General features: G+C 40.6%; 1 protein-coding gene across 1 annotated transcript; it reads right to left on the bottom strand.

Moving 5' to 3' along the window:
• Positions 1-5,545: 5,545 nt before the first annotated feature.
• Positions 5,546-15,812, bottom strand: LOC105924743 (cytochrome P450 2K1). The gene is made up of 9 exons (XM_012860520.3): positions 15,612-15,812; positions 15,351-15,513; positions 13,727-13,876; positions 13,407-13,567; positions 10,536-10,715; positions 10,303-10,444; positions 7,133-7,317; positions 6,911-7,052; positions 5,546-6,819 (listed from the first exon to the last, which is right to left on the bottom strand). Exons 1-9 carry the CDS (start codon positions 15,810-15,812, stop codon positions 6,632-6,634), a joined length of 1,512 nt encoding a protein of 503 aa, XP_012715974.3. The 3' UTR covers positions 5,546-6,631.
• Positions 15,813-17,135: the final 1,323 nt, after the last annotated feature.

The following is a 17,135-nucleotide window of genomic DNA, read 5'->3' on the forward strand; positions in this document are numbered from 1 at the left end:
CAACCTGGTAGGGCCCTGTGGACCTTGGCTCCAACCACTTCCTTTTGATGACCTTAAGACACACCCACTGTGCCTGGGGTGTGTTCCTATTGTCTACTCCTGGTGCCTTTACTCCTACTACCTTGGAAAAAAGTCTCCACCACAGTCTGCAGCTCAGCAAAATATGCTTTGTGTGTTAAGTTATGTGTGTCACCTGTCAGTCCTGGCAACTTAGTCAATGTTTCCTGGAAAGGGTCAGCCCGCTAGGAGGTCATGTGGGTTAAACCTGTAGTCTGGTTAACAGAGCACCTGATAGACATCAGAGCAAGAGGGAAAGCATCCAACCAATTTACTTTTGTCTGTGCACAGATGTTTTTGCCAATTTTGTTTTTAATATTTGATTCATTCGCTCCACTTTCCCATGGGACTGAGTATGGTAAACCGTGCCAAATTCATGCTTCAACCCTTGCATTGCCTCCACCTGTTGGAGGTCCTGGTTCTTAAAATGGGTACCTTTATCTGATTTCACCTTTTCAGGAAACCCATGCCTTGCAATGTATTGGTTTATTAACATTTATTCACCGTTATGTTCTCTCTTTGCAGGCAGAGCCTCTGGCCATGCTGAATAAGCATCTACCCACCCCAACACATACCCGTACCCCCTGACTGGTGTCGCCATGTCAGTAAAAGTCCTCAGTAATCTCCTTTCCTGGTTTAGTCTCAAGAAGGATTTATGTACAGATTTATGGCCTCTTTGATGGGTGTTTCTTGTAAGTCTGGTCTGACATCTTCTTTAAGCACTAGTTCTACACACTCAAGAGACCATTTTGTCTGCAATGTTGATGCCCTCATGTGTGTAAGTCATATTTGGTGCTTCCAAAGTTTTTCTCAACCATTCGAGCGTAAAACTTTGGGAGTTCCCATAAGCCACAACATTGTGTGGTCAAAACCTGTGAGGGATGACACATCACCAGTTGGGCTGTTTTCTGGATGAGTTTTGCCACTCCTGCCACACGCTGTGTACATTTTGGTTGTCTTTTTTCCCCCCCATGTTGTCCAGCATAACACTCATGTACATAAGGCTTTTTCTGTCTCTCCCTTTTTTCTGAAATAGAACATCATTTACTGTGGTGTCTGTTGAAGAAACATCAAGATAAAATGGCAGAGTTTAGTCAGGTAACACCAGTTCAGCAGAAAAGGCCAGAAACTATTTTAAAGAAATCAAAGCTTCTTCAGCTTCAGGAGGACCATTTAGATTCTTCATTCCCTGTTCTTTCACAATGGCCCTAAGGGCATATGTCAATCCTGTATAACTGGGCACATAGTTCCTATTGTGCAACCTGTAACTTAGCTTTGCTGACCTTAAAGCCGTTGTCAGCGAAACGTTGCAGCACCAAACGTGTGGCCTCCAAACATGTCTGAGTTGTGGGTGCAGTTAGAAAAAGATTACCTACATATTGGATCACGGTGACATTCTGTGGCAAAGGACAGGACTGAAGCACATCTTTAAGTGCCTGATTGAAAATACGTGCAGAAAGAGCAAACCCTTGTGGCAGCCAGGTGTAGCGCGGCTGTTGACCCTGATATGTAAATGAGAAAAGGTCCCTGCACTGCTCTGCTAAAGGGACACAAAAAAAAAAAAAAAAAGTGTTAGCCAGGTCAATTTAGGTAAACCACTGCTGATTAATCTTGTTAATCTGTCAAGATTGGTCAAAGCAACATACGAATTAGGAACAGGCAACGTTTGTCACCAGAATGTTGTTACTTGCTCTAAGGTCATGAGCAACGGGATATTTATCATTTCTCTTTTCGTCCTCTAGTAAAATGGGAGTCTTCCTAGAAGAAGCAGAGGGTTGTAACACCTACCTGCAACAAATCTTCAATAGTGTCTCAAATTCCCTCCTCCGCCTGAGGCTTCTGGGAATACTGAGTCAACCAAATAGGTGGTCCTTCTCCTGAAATTAAACTGGTGTCCAATTAGTTAGACCCACATTGGTGGGGGATTCAGACCACCTTGTATGTGGCAAAGAATCCAGGAGGGGTGCTGCTAGTGGATGATCACTCTTCTCTACCATGGTGTCTTGCTAAATGATTTATACTTCTGTGGTGGCAGCATAAATACAGACATTTCAGTGCAACTTCTTTGATCTTTTCCACAGATGGTTGTAGCGGGAAGAAGAGTCTGTATGCTTGACGAGTTTGAGATTTGATGGATAATTTTTAAGGAATACGCAGTAAATTTCTTTACCAACTTCCCCGTTGGGAATTTATCTTAACCGGTGGCAAGATAAATATTGATCTCCATGCTTAAATCAAACATTGGAGTGTTGCAAAAAAACATGAATGCATTTTAAGCCATTTTGTGCATCTATACCACGACAAGAAATGCAGAGCATGCTGTATGTGGTAAGATTCACTCAAGGAGTATTTACGATTGACTGATGGGAAAGAAAAAAGGATTTTTAAAAAGCAAGCTATGTTTCCCCATTTTATACATGCTGAAAATGTTACTTTTGTAATTTCTCTAGAGACAGTGCATAAATCTTTTACTTGGGGAGTCAAATCATTGTAACAGGCTTTGATCTGGGATTTATTGTGCAAACAAATACATAAGTAAAATTGTATACAGCTGATTAGTCTTTCAGAAATGCATCGGTTTGCTCATCAGCAATATTCATCTGTTGTTGGATTTTTACTGTATTTTCTCATGTTACAAAACAGCTTTAATATTTAAGATTATCTAAACCCTAATGTACAAATCAGTCAGATTATTGCTGCTTCACCTGCAAAGTTTTGAAACAAGCACCTGCAACACTTTCTAAACAACTGTAATTGATATTCCTATTTTTTGCACATGGCTGTAGAAATGTTGGATCAGGAAGTGAAAAAAAGAGGACAAGGACAAACTGTACTCAGAACGGATTAAACATAATTAAAGTATTGATTCCTCCAGATTGGATTCTTTTTAAATTTCAGACACAGGCATGCACTGAAACCAGTGAAGCGTTGAGTTTCACTCCCATTAAAAAGGTGTCACGATATGTATATCTGGCAACAACATTAAACTCTTCAGCATCTGGGGCCCTTCTGTTCAGGGCCACATAAAAACAATCATGGATAAGGTTCCAAGGTCTGCAGAAACTTCAAAATCATTACAAGAATTCATCTTCCTCTGAGCAGTACTAAATCTTGGAAACACAGGATTCAGGAGTACTGAAGTAGTCTTCAGAGAGACATTTATCTTTGTCTCCATCCAGAGTTTCACACAACTGAGGAGGAGAGCAAAAAAAGATTATAGAGTTATTTAAACCAGAGTAGCCAGGAGTTCTGCAAAAGTATAGAGGAAACAGATTGTAGAGAAGTAAATCCAGAAGTCCTGTGTGATACAATGAAGGCTGTCCTTAGAGGTACTTTAACACCCTGGGACATTGGAAAAAGAGGATGGTGTAATGCCTGATCAGATTCTGGAGACCCGATAAGTCAACAGACATAAATGAACATTTAAAAGTGTTTATTATGAATAAACTGGTGTTGCAGTGATAAGAGCAAAGTTAATGGCCAAGAACAACTCAACGGTGGTGATATTGCACTGAGCGAAAGCCACTAACCTTTTCAGATGCTGGAACCATTTTAGAAGATGTTTATTTTGAAGGAGTCGCAAAGAGAAGAAAGTATGGTGCTTATAGGGGTTGGGCAGAGCTGTCATGGTGGGGCGACAGAACAAGGCCTTCGCCCTGGGTGCTGTACATGAAAAAATACCACTGAATCACAAGATTAATAATGATTCATTTGTTTCTACCAACCAACATAAATGCAAATCTTCCATGAATAGTTTTTTATGTAGAGGTTCCAGGTTAAAGATCGATTTATGGGGGGAAAAGTATTTGTCTGTTCTGACTTTGGGCGAATAAAAAAAGATTGAATGTGTTTACTTACCAAAACGTGCATGTTAATTGTTTATTTTTGTATAACTGCTGCTTCTTCGCCTATTATCATTCCAGCACTGCTTACATCTCCAGACTAACACGATGTCAACGCCACAGTCCAGCGACTGTTTGGGCTTTTGTCCACTAGAAGGAGCTCTGACACAGCACAGACACTTTTTTTGTTTTTCTTTTTTTCCAAACGTTAATAAGTGATAATTCAAGCACAATCAAAGTAAGATCAGGTTCCTGCAACCTTAACTATTCAGAGATAAAAGTCACTTTGACCCTGAAATACAGTGGCCAGTCCAGGTTTTTTTTTTTTTTCTTTCTGACAGTTCTGACCTGAGAAGGTGCTTTGTTTCCTGTACAGTGCAGAGCTCTGACAACCTGTAGCTACTTAAGGTATTAACTTATATTAAATTAAGTTTAATATTCAAGCTAACACTACCAGAACAATTCACAATATGCAAGTTCTTCTGACCCAAAGCTGATCACAGGAAGCTTCTTTATCATCCTGGCCAGCACATCCTTGATCTTTGCACAGTGCTGTGACGGCACAGGGATAGAGAATATGACCCATGTAAGGAGGTTCAGTCCTCCACACGGCAGTCCTGGGTTCGAGTCCCGATCTGGACCTCTGTCACCTGTTGCAGTAGGAATGGTATAACCGTGTCAGGTGCCCGTCAGGATTTGGCCGCCTCTCCTACTTGATTTAGAGGATGCTAATGTCTGAACAAATGAGAGGCTGCCTGAGTCACAAAACCAGCAAGACTGAGCTGACTGAGCAGCCGAACACCTGGCTGGGCAACCTAGATTAGTGGTACAATAATGGTCGCTACAACACTGGAGGGGGAGGGGTGCTGCTTCGGCATCAGGAAACGTGACATGTAAGATAAGATAGGCTTTATTGATCTCACATTGGAGAAATTCACATGTCACATCGGCTCAGTAATCAGTAATAATAAGAAGAAGGTGCCAAAGTAGGACAAGGTGCTTCAGGTATATACAGTGACCAATTGTACAGTATACCAATTGGAACATTTATAATAACACTCTTTTTACTATTCCGAGCTGATCTGGCAGTACAACTCTTAGGAAAGTTTTCCAACAAAACAAGCAAGCAAATAAAAAAAACATGTTATTGTGGTTTTAATGAAAGAAATACATCTCAGTGAGCATGTAGGTTGTTTCCTCTTGCAACATCATTTTCCACATAGGGTGTAGGTGAGCATTTCAACCAGTTTTACACATCAAGATTTTCAATATTTGCTCATCTTATTTTTTTCTGTTCCATTTGTTTTGTGAAAAACAGTCTTCATTAGTATAACCCAGAGGTTTTCAGTCCTGGCCCACAAGACCCACTGTCTTGTGGATGAGGTTTAATCATAATTGTATTTACATAGATTTAAAATGACATAAGCATTAAAAACATGTTTATATTATGTAAAGTACAGATGAAGCAGCTCTCAGTAGCAAAAAGGTTGGTGACCTCTGATCTATACGAATAGGAGAAACTACCTCAGAAGAAGAGGGATAAAGTCTTTCAAACTCTTTGAATGAGGTGCACTCACACATTTAGAGTGAAGTTATGTGTTATGCGGTGACTAAGCGGAGAACCCGGTATTCAGCTGGACACATTATTGTGTTTAAAAAGGTTTATTTAAAATAAAGAAACCTGGTGCGGGCAGGAAGAAACACACCAAACCATCCGATCCGTCCGATCCAACGCACAAATCTGTACAGATCTTCTTTCTGACCTACTGGCTGCATAGAGGCTCCCTCTGCCAATGATCAGATTCACAAAATCAAATATTTACGCGAGAGTATGTACCGCAAATTCCGGCAAGTTCACCGACGTAAACAAGCCGGGCAGTAAACATAAAGCTGCAGTTGCTGCTCGAACAAGCTTAAAGCAGATTGCTGTTTCATTTTCTTATCTGTTTGTTGTACTTCTGAGCTCCTACCATGGGTTTATTATAGTTTATTAAAATGTTTTGTTTATTAATTATGAGCTGTGATGTTTTCCGGTACCATTTACCTTGCAGTTCTGAGATTTAATTTTGTATTATCCCCAAAGCTGATGTCTTTTACTTTGCCAAAGTGTCTCTCTTCCTGTCTGACTAATGGATTCCCCGTCAAATTCTTGTGTGGCTCCAACCGAGTTAGAGCAGGGGTCTACCTTGTTCGGAGCTACGCAGTACAGTTGCAGCAAACCACAAGCCAGTCTGCCCCAACTCCATTCACTTCAACCAGATCTAATTGCTTTGACTTCATTTTCCATCAGATCAGACGGATCAGATGGCTTGGTGTGTCTCAGCCTTAAGGCAGGGATCCAGTTCGAGAAGCAGTCAGGAGATGGCTGACTTGTCCAATATGGTGGAGAGACAGTCCAGGTCATGTCCAGAAAACAAAGAGTGTCCAAGGCGAGACAAGACGAGAACTTTGCAAGGCAGGCAAAGAAGAACGCTGGACGTATAATCATCACAGTGGCCTTCAGAAAACCTAGCAACAGGAAGCTTTGGCGAGCAGGTACATAAAGTCTGGTCAACAGGTGAGTGAAATCAGCTTGATTGTGCGGCTGCAGGTGGATGGATGACAGGTGCAGCAGATCGCACCGATTGCAAGATGCAGAGGGAGGAGAGTGAGGGAGCAGACAGAAACATGACAAGATGGAAAAGTAACACCAGGCTTCTGAGAAGGGGATCAACTAGAATCTAGTAATTCGTTCACTGCCGGCTGATGGCACAGAGCTTATGAGGAGAAGGTGGGATGGTGAAGCCCACCGCTGGAGTCAAATCCAGCTCATCTTCAGTAACTCCAGGTGGAGGCGTGAAACGAAAACGCTGCATCAGGGAGGTGAACAAGAGGAAGAGCTCCATCTTAGCCAGACCCTCCCCAAGACACGCCCTGCGACCTGCAAGGGGAAAATATTTAGCGCATTTTAATCCAACCTGCCCGGCAAACAATATGGGATCTATTAAAAAAAACTGCTGCAGTTGTTCTACCTGCAGAAAATGGTAGGAAGGCATCTCTCTTGATGAATTTGCCCTCCTTGTTCAAGAAATGAGAAGGGTTGAAGGTGTGAGGGCTTTCCCATTCACTCTCATCATTCAGAACAGACGTAAGCAGGGGAAACACAGTTGTTCCCTGAAAGCAAAAATATGAACATCGTCATCATGATTCAGGGGCAAATTGTCCGTTGGGAGCTCAGACTTGTTTCACTCTACCTTTTTTATGAAATAGCCCTGGAAGGTGACATCTTGACTGGTTCTGTGTGGGATGCTCAGGGGGACGATGTTAGCCAGCCTTTGTATCTCATGGATGACAGCATCAGTGTACGGCAGGTTTTTACGGTCTTCCACTTGGACTTTACAGCTTCCAATGACCCTGGCCAGCTCCTCCTGGACCCGGTCTGCAGAATCAGGATATTACCAACAATTTCCCCTCTTTGAGTCTCATTGGTCACAAAGATGATGCAAATTTGTTACAGTTTAGCAGATATAATATTTTAAAGTTAATATTCCTCATTAACAGCAAAGTAAATGCAGATGGAAATACAGAAACCTTCTTGTATTCAGTCTGTAAGTATTTAGTAAAAATTATTTAACCAAATGAAAAACTTTCTGCTTGAGATCAGCAATTATAGCCTATGGGGATAGCTGGGGATAATTGTTGCATCTACAGTTGAATAAGGGCAACTGGGATGAATCAAACTATAAAAACATATTTCCTCCACCAGCATTTCAAGCTAGGTACAAACAGGTTTCTTGTGGGGGGAATATTTTTATGTTGTTGTGTTTCCTGATCATTATTCTTCACCTCTCAGCTCCTCTGCCTTATCAGCTGTTTCCTATCTTCACTTGATTTCTGCATAACTTTTTTTTCCACATGTCCTTCTGTATTTAAGCTCCCTGGCTCTTATCACTCATTCCTGGTTTCTTCTGTTGACTTTATGCTCCTTGTTGCTCCGCCTGATTTTGCTGCCCTCTTTCTCATGGTTTGTTTCCCTACCCAGTTCATCAAAACTGCTTTGAGTTGTTGTTGTTGTTTTATTTCATAATCATAATCCTGCACTAAACATGAAAAGAGAACTTTCTTTCCCATGTTTTGGCCTGTGGGAAGCTGGACCTATTCTGGCTTTTTTTCCAGCAACCCATTTTTTTCTTACCACACTCCCACAAACACCTGAACTGTGGAGGGCAGGAATATTACTTTTGTCGTCACCAGACTGCCCCAACTGAGCTGTAGATCGCTGCAGCTTCTCCAGAGTTACCATGAGCTTCTTGGTTACATCCCTGATTAATGCATGGATGGCCAGGTGTTGGCAGGTATGAAGTTGCACCACACTTTTTACAGTTTAGAGGTATCAGAGTAATAGTGCTTACATAATTTAGATTAATTTTAAAATTTATGTTTTTTTTATTAAATTAGATGTTTTTTATGATATAAAGACATTTAAAAAACATTCATAATATTCCCATTATTTAAAAATCATATTACTTTGTGCCATTCCTAATAAAATCCATTTGAAGATTGTGGTTGTAAATTAACAAACTGTGAATCCATTAGCTCTTAGCAGTAATGATTTTATGGGATTCTCCATAAATAAAATTAATTCCATTAAAAATAAAATAATTGGCATCCTCCCAAACATGATTACCTCGTCCTCAGTAAGTGAGGCAGCATTGGAGGAATCTTTAGAACCTGCGCAGTGTCTGAACTGTTTAAAAGCAGTAGAGCTTTCTGAGCTATCTAAAATTTTAGCTTCATCTAAACCTTCTACCTGTATGTTAGACCCAATCCCTGACAAGACAGAAGTTGTAATCTTTGGGCCAGAGTCTTCAAAAAATAAAGTTCTTAATCAATCACTTAATCTGGATGGCATTAACTTGGCCTCTGGTAATAAAGTTAAAAATCTTGGTGTTGTTTTTGACCAAGACATGTCATTTAAATCCCATATTAGCATATATAACAGGTTTCCAGAGTTTCCTTTTTTCACCTCAGGAGTATCGCCAAAATTAGAAACATTCTGTCCAGGGGTGATGCTGAAAAACTGGTCCATGCATTTGTTACTTCAAGGCTGGACTATTGTAATTCTTTACTATCAGGAAGTCCACAAAATGCAGTTCGAAGTCTTCAGCTGATCCAAAATGCTGCGGCAAGAGTTCTGATGAAAATCAACAAGAGGGATCATATTTTTCCAATTGTAGCTTCCCTTCATTGGCTTCCTGTTAAATCAAGAATAGAATTTAAAATTCTCCTTCTAACGTATAAAGCCCTTAATAAGCAAGTTCCATCATATATCAGAGCTCTGATTACCCCGTATATTCCTAACAGAGCACTTCGCTCTCAGACTGCAGGTCTGCTGGTGGTTCCTAGAGTCTCTAAAAGTAGAATGGGAGGCAGATCCTTTAGCTATCAGGCTCCTCTCCTGTGGAACCAACTCCCAGTCTTGGTCCGTGAGGCAGACACCCTGTCTATTTTTAAGACTAATCTTAAAACTTTCCTTTTTGACAAAGCTTATAGTTAGAGTGGCTCATGTTACCCTGAGCTACCTCTATAGTTGTGCTGTGATAGGAATAGGCTACTGGAGGACATTCGGGTCTAATTTTCTCACTCTACTGATTTCTACTGTTCTTCAGTCTACTGTTCTCCAGTTTTGCATTGTATTACATTGAAATGACTGTCGTCATTTCAGCTTTTAACTTTTTGCTCTCTCTCTTTTTCTTCATAGTAGGTACACCTGGTCTGACATTCTGTTAACTGTGACATCATCCAGGGAAGACGGCTCACCCGCTATTACCATCTAATGTAGAACAGATTCCTGGATCAATGTGTGCTTCTGTGCTTTTTTGTCTGTCTTGTTGTGTCTCTGCTCTGTCTTCTGTAACCCCCAATCGGTCGAGGCAGATGACTGTTCATTCTGAGCCCGGTTCTGCTGGAGGTTTTTCCTTCCCGCAAATGGGTGGTTTTTCTTTCCACTGTCGCTTCATGCTTGCTCAGTATGAGGGATTGCTGCAAAGCCATGGACAATGCAGACGACTCTCCCTGTAGCTCTACGCTTCTTTAGGAGTGAATGCTGCTTGTCGGGACTTTGAAGCAATCAACTGGTTCCCTTATATAGGAACATTTTTGACCAATCTGTATAATCTGACTGATTTTGACTTTGTAAAGTGCCTCGAGATGACATGTTTCATGAATTGGCGCTATATAAATAAAATTGAATTGAATTGAATTGAAAACGTTTAAGCTGTATGAATACCTTTAGAAGGCCCTATAGCTCTACTAGAACCGCTCTACCTATGAAAGACACTGCATACCTTAAGAAAACATGCTGAAAAATATGTTTTCTGGTACAGAAAAACCAACATCACGGATGTCAATTTGTCTTTATTACCCTGAATGTGGGGATACTTGGCCATGAGCAGCAGCCCCCACCTCAGTGTTGCAGCTGTGGTGTCAGTTCCTGCAGAAAACAGGCTGGTCAGTGAAAATATCAAGTTTTCCTCTGTGAACTGAGTGTCTTTCGTAAAAGAGTCCTGAAAGGAAAAATATATGTATACCGCACATGAGACAAGGTATTTGATGCAGCCATCATCCTTAAATGGATGGAGTAAAAAATTGTCTTGCCTCTTCTTTCTGCTTCCGAATCAGAAAACAGTCCACCAGTCCTCTGCACGTCTGAGGCTCCAGAGTCTCCTTCAGTTCCTTGATTAAATCTTTCACATCTCTCTTCGTCATCTTCACATTTTTTAGAATCACCTGGCGCTTTTTTATCCATCCGACCAGCCGGGGAAACATATTGTAGAGCTTCAAATCAAGAAAAATATATTGAAAAATTCATTCTATACCAGTCAAATCGTTTTGCGTTAAAATAATCAGTGTCTTTTAATCCCTCCTACTCCTGTGAAATAGCATCAGAGGATTTTTCTCTTTAAGGAACTAATAGCTTTTCAGTTTCAGTTCACACTATGCATTTAAAGTAAAGATTATGCTGACAGTAGCCTACCGCTTGTTTGAACTTTGTATTTTATTGTGACTTTATTTGATAGAGCAATGCAAATTGTATATCACTGTGAGGTGGAAGAGAAAAACATGCATATTTTTTTAATGTTCTTTCACAAATCAAAGTCTATAAAATGTGGCTTCTATATTTATTCAGGGCCCCATGACTTTAATGCTCCTTACTTAAGCCTTGTGCGCATGTACTGTATAAAAATGAATAACAGTCACACAAACCCGCACAAACAGACCACTGTGTATTGTTTCAAACAATGTGTTGCATACACTCACCGGCCACTTTATTAGGTACACCTGTCCAACTGCTCGTTAACACTTAATTTCTAAGTAGCCAATCACATGGTGGCAACTCAGTGCATTTAGGCATGTAGACATGGTCAAGAGAATCTCCTGCAGTTCAAACCGAGCATCAGTATGGGGAAGAAAGGTGATTTGAGTGACTTTGACATGGCATGATTGTTGGTGCCAGAAGGGCTGGTCTGAGTATTTCAGAAACTGCTAATCTACTGGGATTTTCACGCACAACCATCTCCAGGGTTTACAGAGAATGGTCCGAAAAAGAAAAAACATCCAGTGAGCGGCAGTTCTGTGGGCGGAAATGCCTTGCTGATGCCAGAGGTCAGAGGAGAATGGCCAGACTGGTTCGAGCTGATAGAAGGGCAACAGTGACTCAAATAACCACCCGTTACAACCAAGGTGGGCAGAAGAGCATCTCTGAATGCACAGTACGTCGAACTTTGAGGCAGATGGGCTACAGCAGCAGAAGACCACATCGGGTGCCACTCCTTTCAGCTAAGAACAGGAAACTGAGGCTACAATTTGCACAAGCTCATCGAAATTGGACAATAGAAGATTGGAAAAACGTTGCCTGGTCTGATGAGTCTCGATTTCTGCTGCGACAGTCGGATGGTAGGGTCAGAATTTGGCGTCTACAACATGAAAGCATGGATCCATCCTGCCTTGTATCAACGGTTCAGGCTGGTGGTGGTGGTGTCATGGTGTGGGGAATATTTTCTTGGCACTCTTTGGGCCCCTTGGTACCAGTTGAGCATCGTTGCAACGCCACAGCCTACCTGAGTATTGTTGCTGACCATGTCCATCCCTTTATGACCACAATGTACCCAACTTCTAATGGCTACTTTCAGCAGGATAATGCACCATGTCATAAAGCTGGAATCATCTCAGACTGGTTTCTTGAACATGACAATGAGTTCGCTGTACTCAAATGGCCTCCACAGTCACCAGATCTCAATCCAATAGAGCATCTTTGGGATGTGGTGGAACGGGAGATTCGCATCATGGATGTGCAGCTGACAAATCTGCGGCAACTGTGTGATGCCATCATGTCAATATGGACCAAACTCCCTGAGGAATGCTTCCAGCACCTTGTTGAATCTATGCCACGAAGAATTGAGGCAGTTCTGAAGGCAAAAGGGGGTCCAACCCGTTACTAGCATGGGGTACCTAATAAAGTGGCCGGTGAGTGTATATTGTAATGTATTGGGAGGGAGAGTTTATGTAAAACAGCTGACCTGCAAGCCCTCCATCACCTTTGCATCTCAATTTATTGGAGCAGCTGGGCTTGTAAAAACAAAGAAGTAAAAAGCATCTGAACCGACTGTAATATTTATCACGCTCCATTTGTGCTTTTACTCTGAAGTCTCCATACCGAGGTGAAGACAGGAAATGCTGTGTGGTTGCCCGGGTAACGTCAGCTGGATTTCGTTGCAGAGAATTTTATATTATAAACTGTCAATCACAACACCAACATAAAAATCGGCACCTCTCTGATAGCATTAATTTTTTTCCTCCGCTACATGGCCAAGTCAATAACAATGATCGCACATGTGATGTCAGGATCGCATTTTGTCGCAGACTGTAAATGCGCTGGACCCTAAAACTCTGTTTCCCATTTAAGGACTAGGCCTTAAATGCAGTGCAAGCAATGACCCATGCTATAAGAGTAAATAGAGTCCCCTTATGTGTCATTATCAGTTCTAATCCAACTCTTCTGTAAAACCTTCAGAGGTTTGCGAGAGAATATTAGGGAAGCGACAGCATCATGTAGACTAAGGAACACTAAGGTAAGGGAAGCTGATCAAATTTGATAAAGAAACGGTGAGAAGTACAGGAAAGACCTGAATCATCCTGTTGGATTCTGCTGAAAACAAATACAGATCACATTTTTAAGATTTTTATTTGCAAAGAATTTTGCAAACCATGTGGCTTTTTCCTTGCACTTTACAATCCTGCACTACATCGTGTGGGACTATCACATAAAATCCCGACAGAATGCATGAAGTCTTTTACAGAGATGTAGTAGTTTTTAAGTTTAGGGAATTGGTGTACATGTAATGAACTGTTGCATCATTAAGCTCAGTGTTTGGACTTCAGACATTAATCTACCAGTCGCTACCCTTCCCTCTCTTTGGCTACAAGTACATTATTTACACAGCAGATCAAGTGAAACATTAAGCTCACCTGGATGTCTGCCGAACCTGTGATGCGTATAGTCTCATTTGTTCGACTAACCAGGTTTCTAAATCGAGGGTCATCGTATTCAAATCTGCTTCCATACGCAATAGAGGAGATGATGTTGGATGTTGCATAATTCACTGGACATGATGTGTTAAACGGTTCCCCTGTGGAGCAACAGAGACATTGTTTTATCTTGTGCTGTTAAAATGCACTTAATTTACAGAGGCTACAGAGAGCAAAAGTTTCAATCCCAATAATGATTTAAACTTTTTAAAGAAGAGTTTATGTGTATATTTCTTTAAAAAACACATCATAAGTGATACCTTTATAATTCTCAATCGTTTGAATGAGATGTCCACACTCCTCTAAGATTTTCTCCTCAGCAACTCGCTTCCCCATCCCAAAATCTCTGAGGGTGGTCAGGGCGAAACGACGCATCTCTTTCCATGTTTCTCCATTTGAAAACACAATTCCTTATACAGGACACAAAAATCAAAATGAAAACAAATTTGTACCTTTTGAATAATATCGTCAAGCAAATGATAAAACAAAAGGCAAGTCACATAGGTCCAGCACTTTGTGAAAGTGTTCATACCTTTTTAAACATTTTGTCAAGTTACTAAAGCAGACTTCAGCCTGTTTTACAGTTTTTTTTATGTAATAGATCAACAATAAGTAGTGCATAAACTGCAGCAAATGTCAAGTCACCTAATGTCCTCCTGTGTCCACTTTTTCCCCTAGTAGACATCCAGCTGTTATGTAAAAGCTGTAGCTAACAGCTTCATGAAGACCAAGGAACACAGCAGAGAGTTCAGGGAGAAAATTGGTGATGTGTTTACAGCATATATAGGTCATAAAACAACATCCCAAACTTTGGACATCTCATGAAGCACGGTTCAGTCCAACATTGGAAAATAGAGTATGGCACAGCAGCTGACCTACCAACATATGGCCATCCAGCTAAATGTTCCATAAAGCCCAGCTCTATGGAGTGTATGGCTTATTGGGGTCCTATGGACAGATCCTCCACTCTCTGCAGCTCATAGTCCGGTCTGTGAGTTCTGGTGGGTGGCCCGCTCTTGACAGGTTTGTTGAGTGGTACCATGTCCTTTAAAATGATGAATTTAATGATTTGTATACTTTTTATAACTCCACACTGACTTCTCAACAACTTTGCCGCTGAATTGATTGGAGAGCTCCTCTGTCCTCATAGTATGATGCCTCTAGCTTAGTGGCCCTGCAGCTTTTGGGGCCTTTAAAAAATGTGTGTTTTGAACAACAGATCATGTGACATCTACATTGCACACAGGTGGACTTCATTTTGTTAATTATATTACGTTTGAATGCAACAGAACTTTTTAGGGGCTTCATAGCAAAGGTGGCCTATATATATATATATATATATATATATATATATATATATATATATATATATATATATATATATATATATATATATATATATATAATCATTGATACATATCACATATCATTGAACTTCACCAAGTTAGACTATTTTATGCAGATCATCAAATGAAGTAAGATTAAAAAAACATTAAAATTACAGGTTGAAATGTGGAAAAATAGGTAAAAAGCCACATCTTAAAAGTTGATGTTCACAGGTGCTTTTCATTCAGTCTGACTGAGCTTCAGCTAATTTGTAAGGACAAAGGGGAAGAATTGTTAGTTCTGCAAAACTGGTAGAGGCATGACTCAAGTGACTGAATGGAAATTGATGCCACAATATTCAGATGTAATTTCTTTATTTATACCATATAAATAATTTTCATTCTGCGTCTTCCCAGTTTATGCAATAGTTTGTTAGACTTGTCTGTCACATAAAATCTATAAAAAGGACTGAAGTCTGTGAGTGTAATGAGAGGAAATGTAAATGTGAGCTATTAGTTCTTTGTTAAAGGGTGTTTAACTATCTACTTCTGGACATACCGTGGCCTTTGCTTATATCCTCTAATATAGGTGTAATTTCTCTTTCTCCAAACTCGTCTGCATAGCTGATTAGAGCCTCTTTAACTGTCCTGTACCCAGACAGCACAACCACTTTTTTTGGTCCAAAATAAACTGTAAATATAGACCCATATTTCTTGGAAAGCTGGATGGATGAAAAAAAGAAAAAGAAAGATGAGATGAAACTAGTTTATATGCTGCATAAATATGACACCGCAGCTTGAGTCAGAAGAATAAACCCACCTGACACAGGGTTTTGTAGGGTCTCTGGAGATCAAGTTGCAGCAGGTTGCCAAGCAGAGGCAGAGGCTTCGGTCCTGGAGGCTCTCTACCTGCTTCGCTGGAGGAGGAACCGACAGAAATCAAATAAAGGATCATTAAAAGCACAACTGCTCCCACAACAGTGGTAGGACTGGAGAAGAGAGAGAAACCTAAATCCTCCATGTCTTCAGATCCCTACAGCCTCCTTGTCTGAGTTTCCAGAAAAGATAGAGTCTGTGTTGCTGTGAAAACTTCACAGTGATGTTGCTTCACTGATAGGTTGGCTCTGCATTGGCCATGCCCACTCAACCTTTGTGCACCGTTTTGCCTTAGGCGACTTAGTGCCAAGTTGCTTAATGATGTTTGTGTTGGGACACTCCACCCCAGGCCATCCCCCTTTGTGTCACAGTGGGCAACAGATTAGAAGTTTGGATGGTAGAAAAAACGGCTGCACAATATGAGATACAATTTAACTGCACAAAATCATACTTCACTAAAGTGCCCTTATCATGCTTTTTAGTGAAAAGGTGCTTTTTTTAGGTGTGAGACTCTGATAATGGGGGGGGGGGGGGGGGGGGGGCGGGGGGGGGGGGGTAAAGGGGCGCAGATATATTGTAAAATGTTGAAGTTGCTTAATGTACAATTTATTTTATTTATATATTTGAGCAAAATTATTTTTTCTTACAGAGTTTGGCAAATAGCTGAGAAACTATCATAGTTAACCAATTATTGCAGTTATTGCATTTATCAGTACAGGAAGGATGTGTGCATTTCAATGACATCCATGAATGAGATTTCAACAAACATTAAACAAGAAGCTAAAACTAAGGCAAAACAAACCACATAAAACCTCTTTACCAAAGTGAAAAAAAACATAGAACATCATCCTAGATCTTCCTTTTTGTCTTGTTTTCAGTATTAATATTTCAGTTACTAATACTGCATAAATAAAATGGTGTCCATGTTTTATTTAGAATGTTTAATTAGTTTATATAACATCACATATAACACATATTGTTCAGAAAAATAAAGGAATTAATTATTGGTACATTTGTGATCAAATACTATGGTTCCTTGTCTATTTATTACTGCACCTTTAGGGCTGTATGTTTTGAATCAGGACAGAGAATGTGGCAGAGCAGAGGGAGGCTCACTCCTGAACTCACTGTGTAGATGCGTTATATTTCCCCAGTTTATTGGGCAAAACCCTTTTCTGTCAGCAGAGGGAAAAAAAATCTGTAATGTCCACCAAACATCTCTGACCTTTCATACAGATTAAGCACATTTCCTCTTCATGGCAGTTAAGTCAAAAATTATGTCGCCTTCACCTTAACCTTTAGCTGCTTCCACCTTCATCAGTCCCAAGTCGAGACCCTGGGTGGGCCACCCCAAAAACTTAATGTTACTTCCAGTCAAAAGACGCATGCTGGTGCAATTAAAAGGTCTATTTAAACCTAAATCTGCAAGGGGTATAAACTAAACGTCAAGGACCGTCAGCTGAAATAA

The sequence above is a fragment of the Fundulus heteroclitus genome, chromosome 16 (genome assembly GCF_011125445.2).
Source record: "Fundulus heteroclitus isolate FHET01 chromosome 16, MU-UCD_Fhet_4.1, whole genome shotgun sequence".
Lineage (NCBI taxonomy): Eukaryota > Metazoa > Chordata > Actinopteri > Cyprinodontiformes > Fundulidae > Fundulus > Fundulus heteroclitus.

Excerpts from the sequence above, each read along its gene's own strand:
- LOC105924743 (XM_012860520.3), bottom strand. The coding sequence starts at position 15,812 with ATGGAGGATTTAGGTTTCTCTCTCTTCTCCAGTCCTACCACTGTTGTG. Across the intron at positions 13,877-15,350 it reads GGATATAAGCAAAGGCCACG|GAATTGTGTTTTCAAATGGA; the intron begins GTATGTCCAGAA and ends GTCCTGTATAAG. Across the intron at positions 13,568-13,726 it reads AACGATTGAGAATTATAAAG|GGGAACCGTTTAACACATCA; the intron begins GTATCACTTATG and ends GTTGCTCCACAG.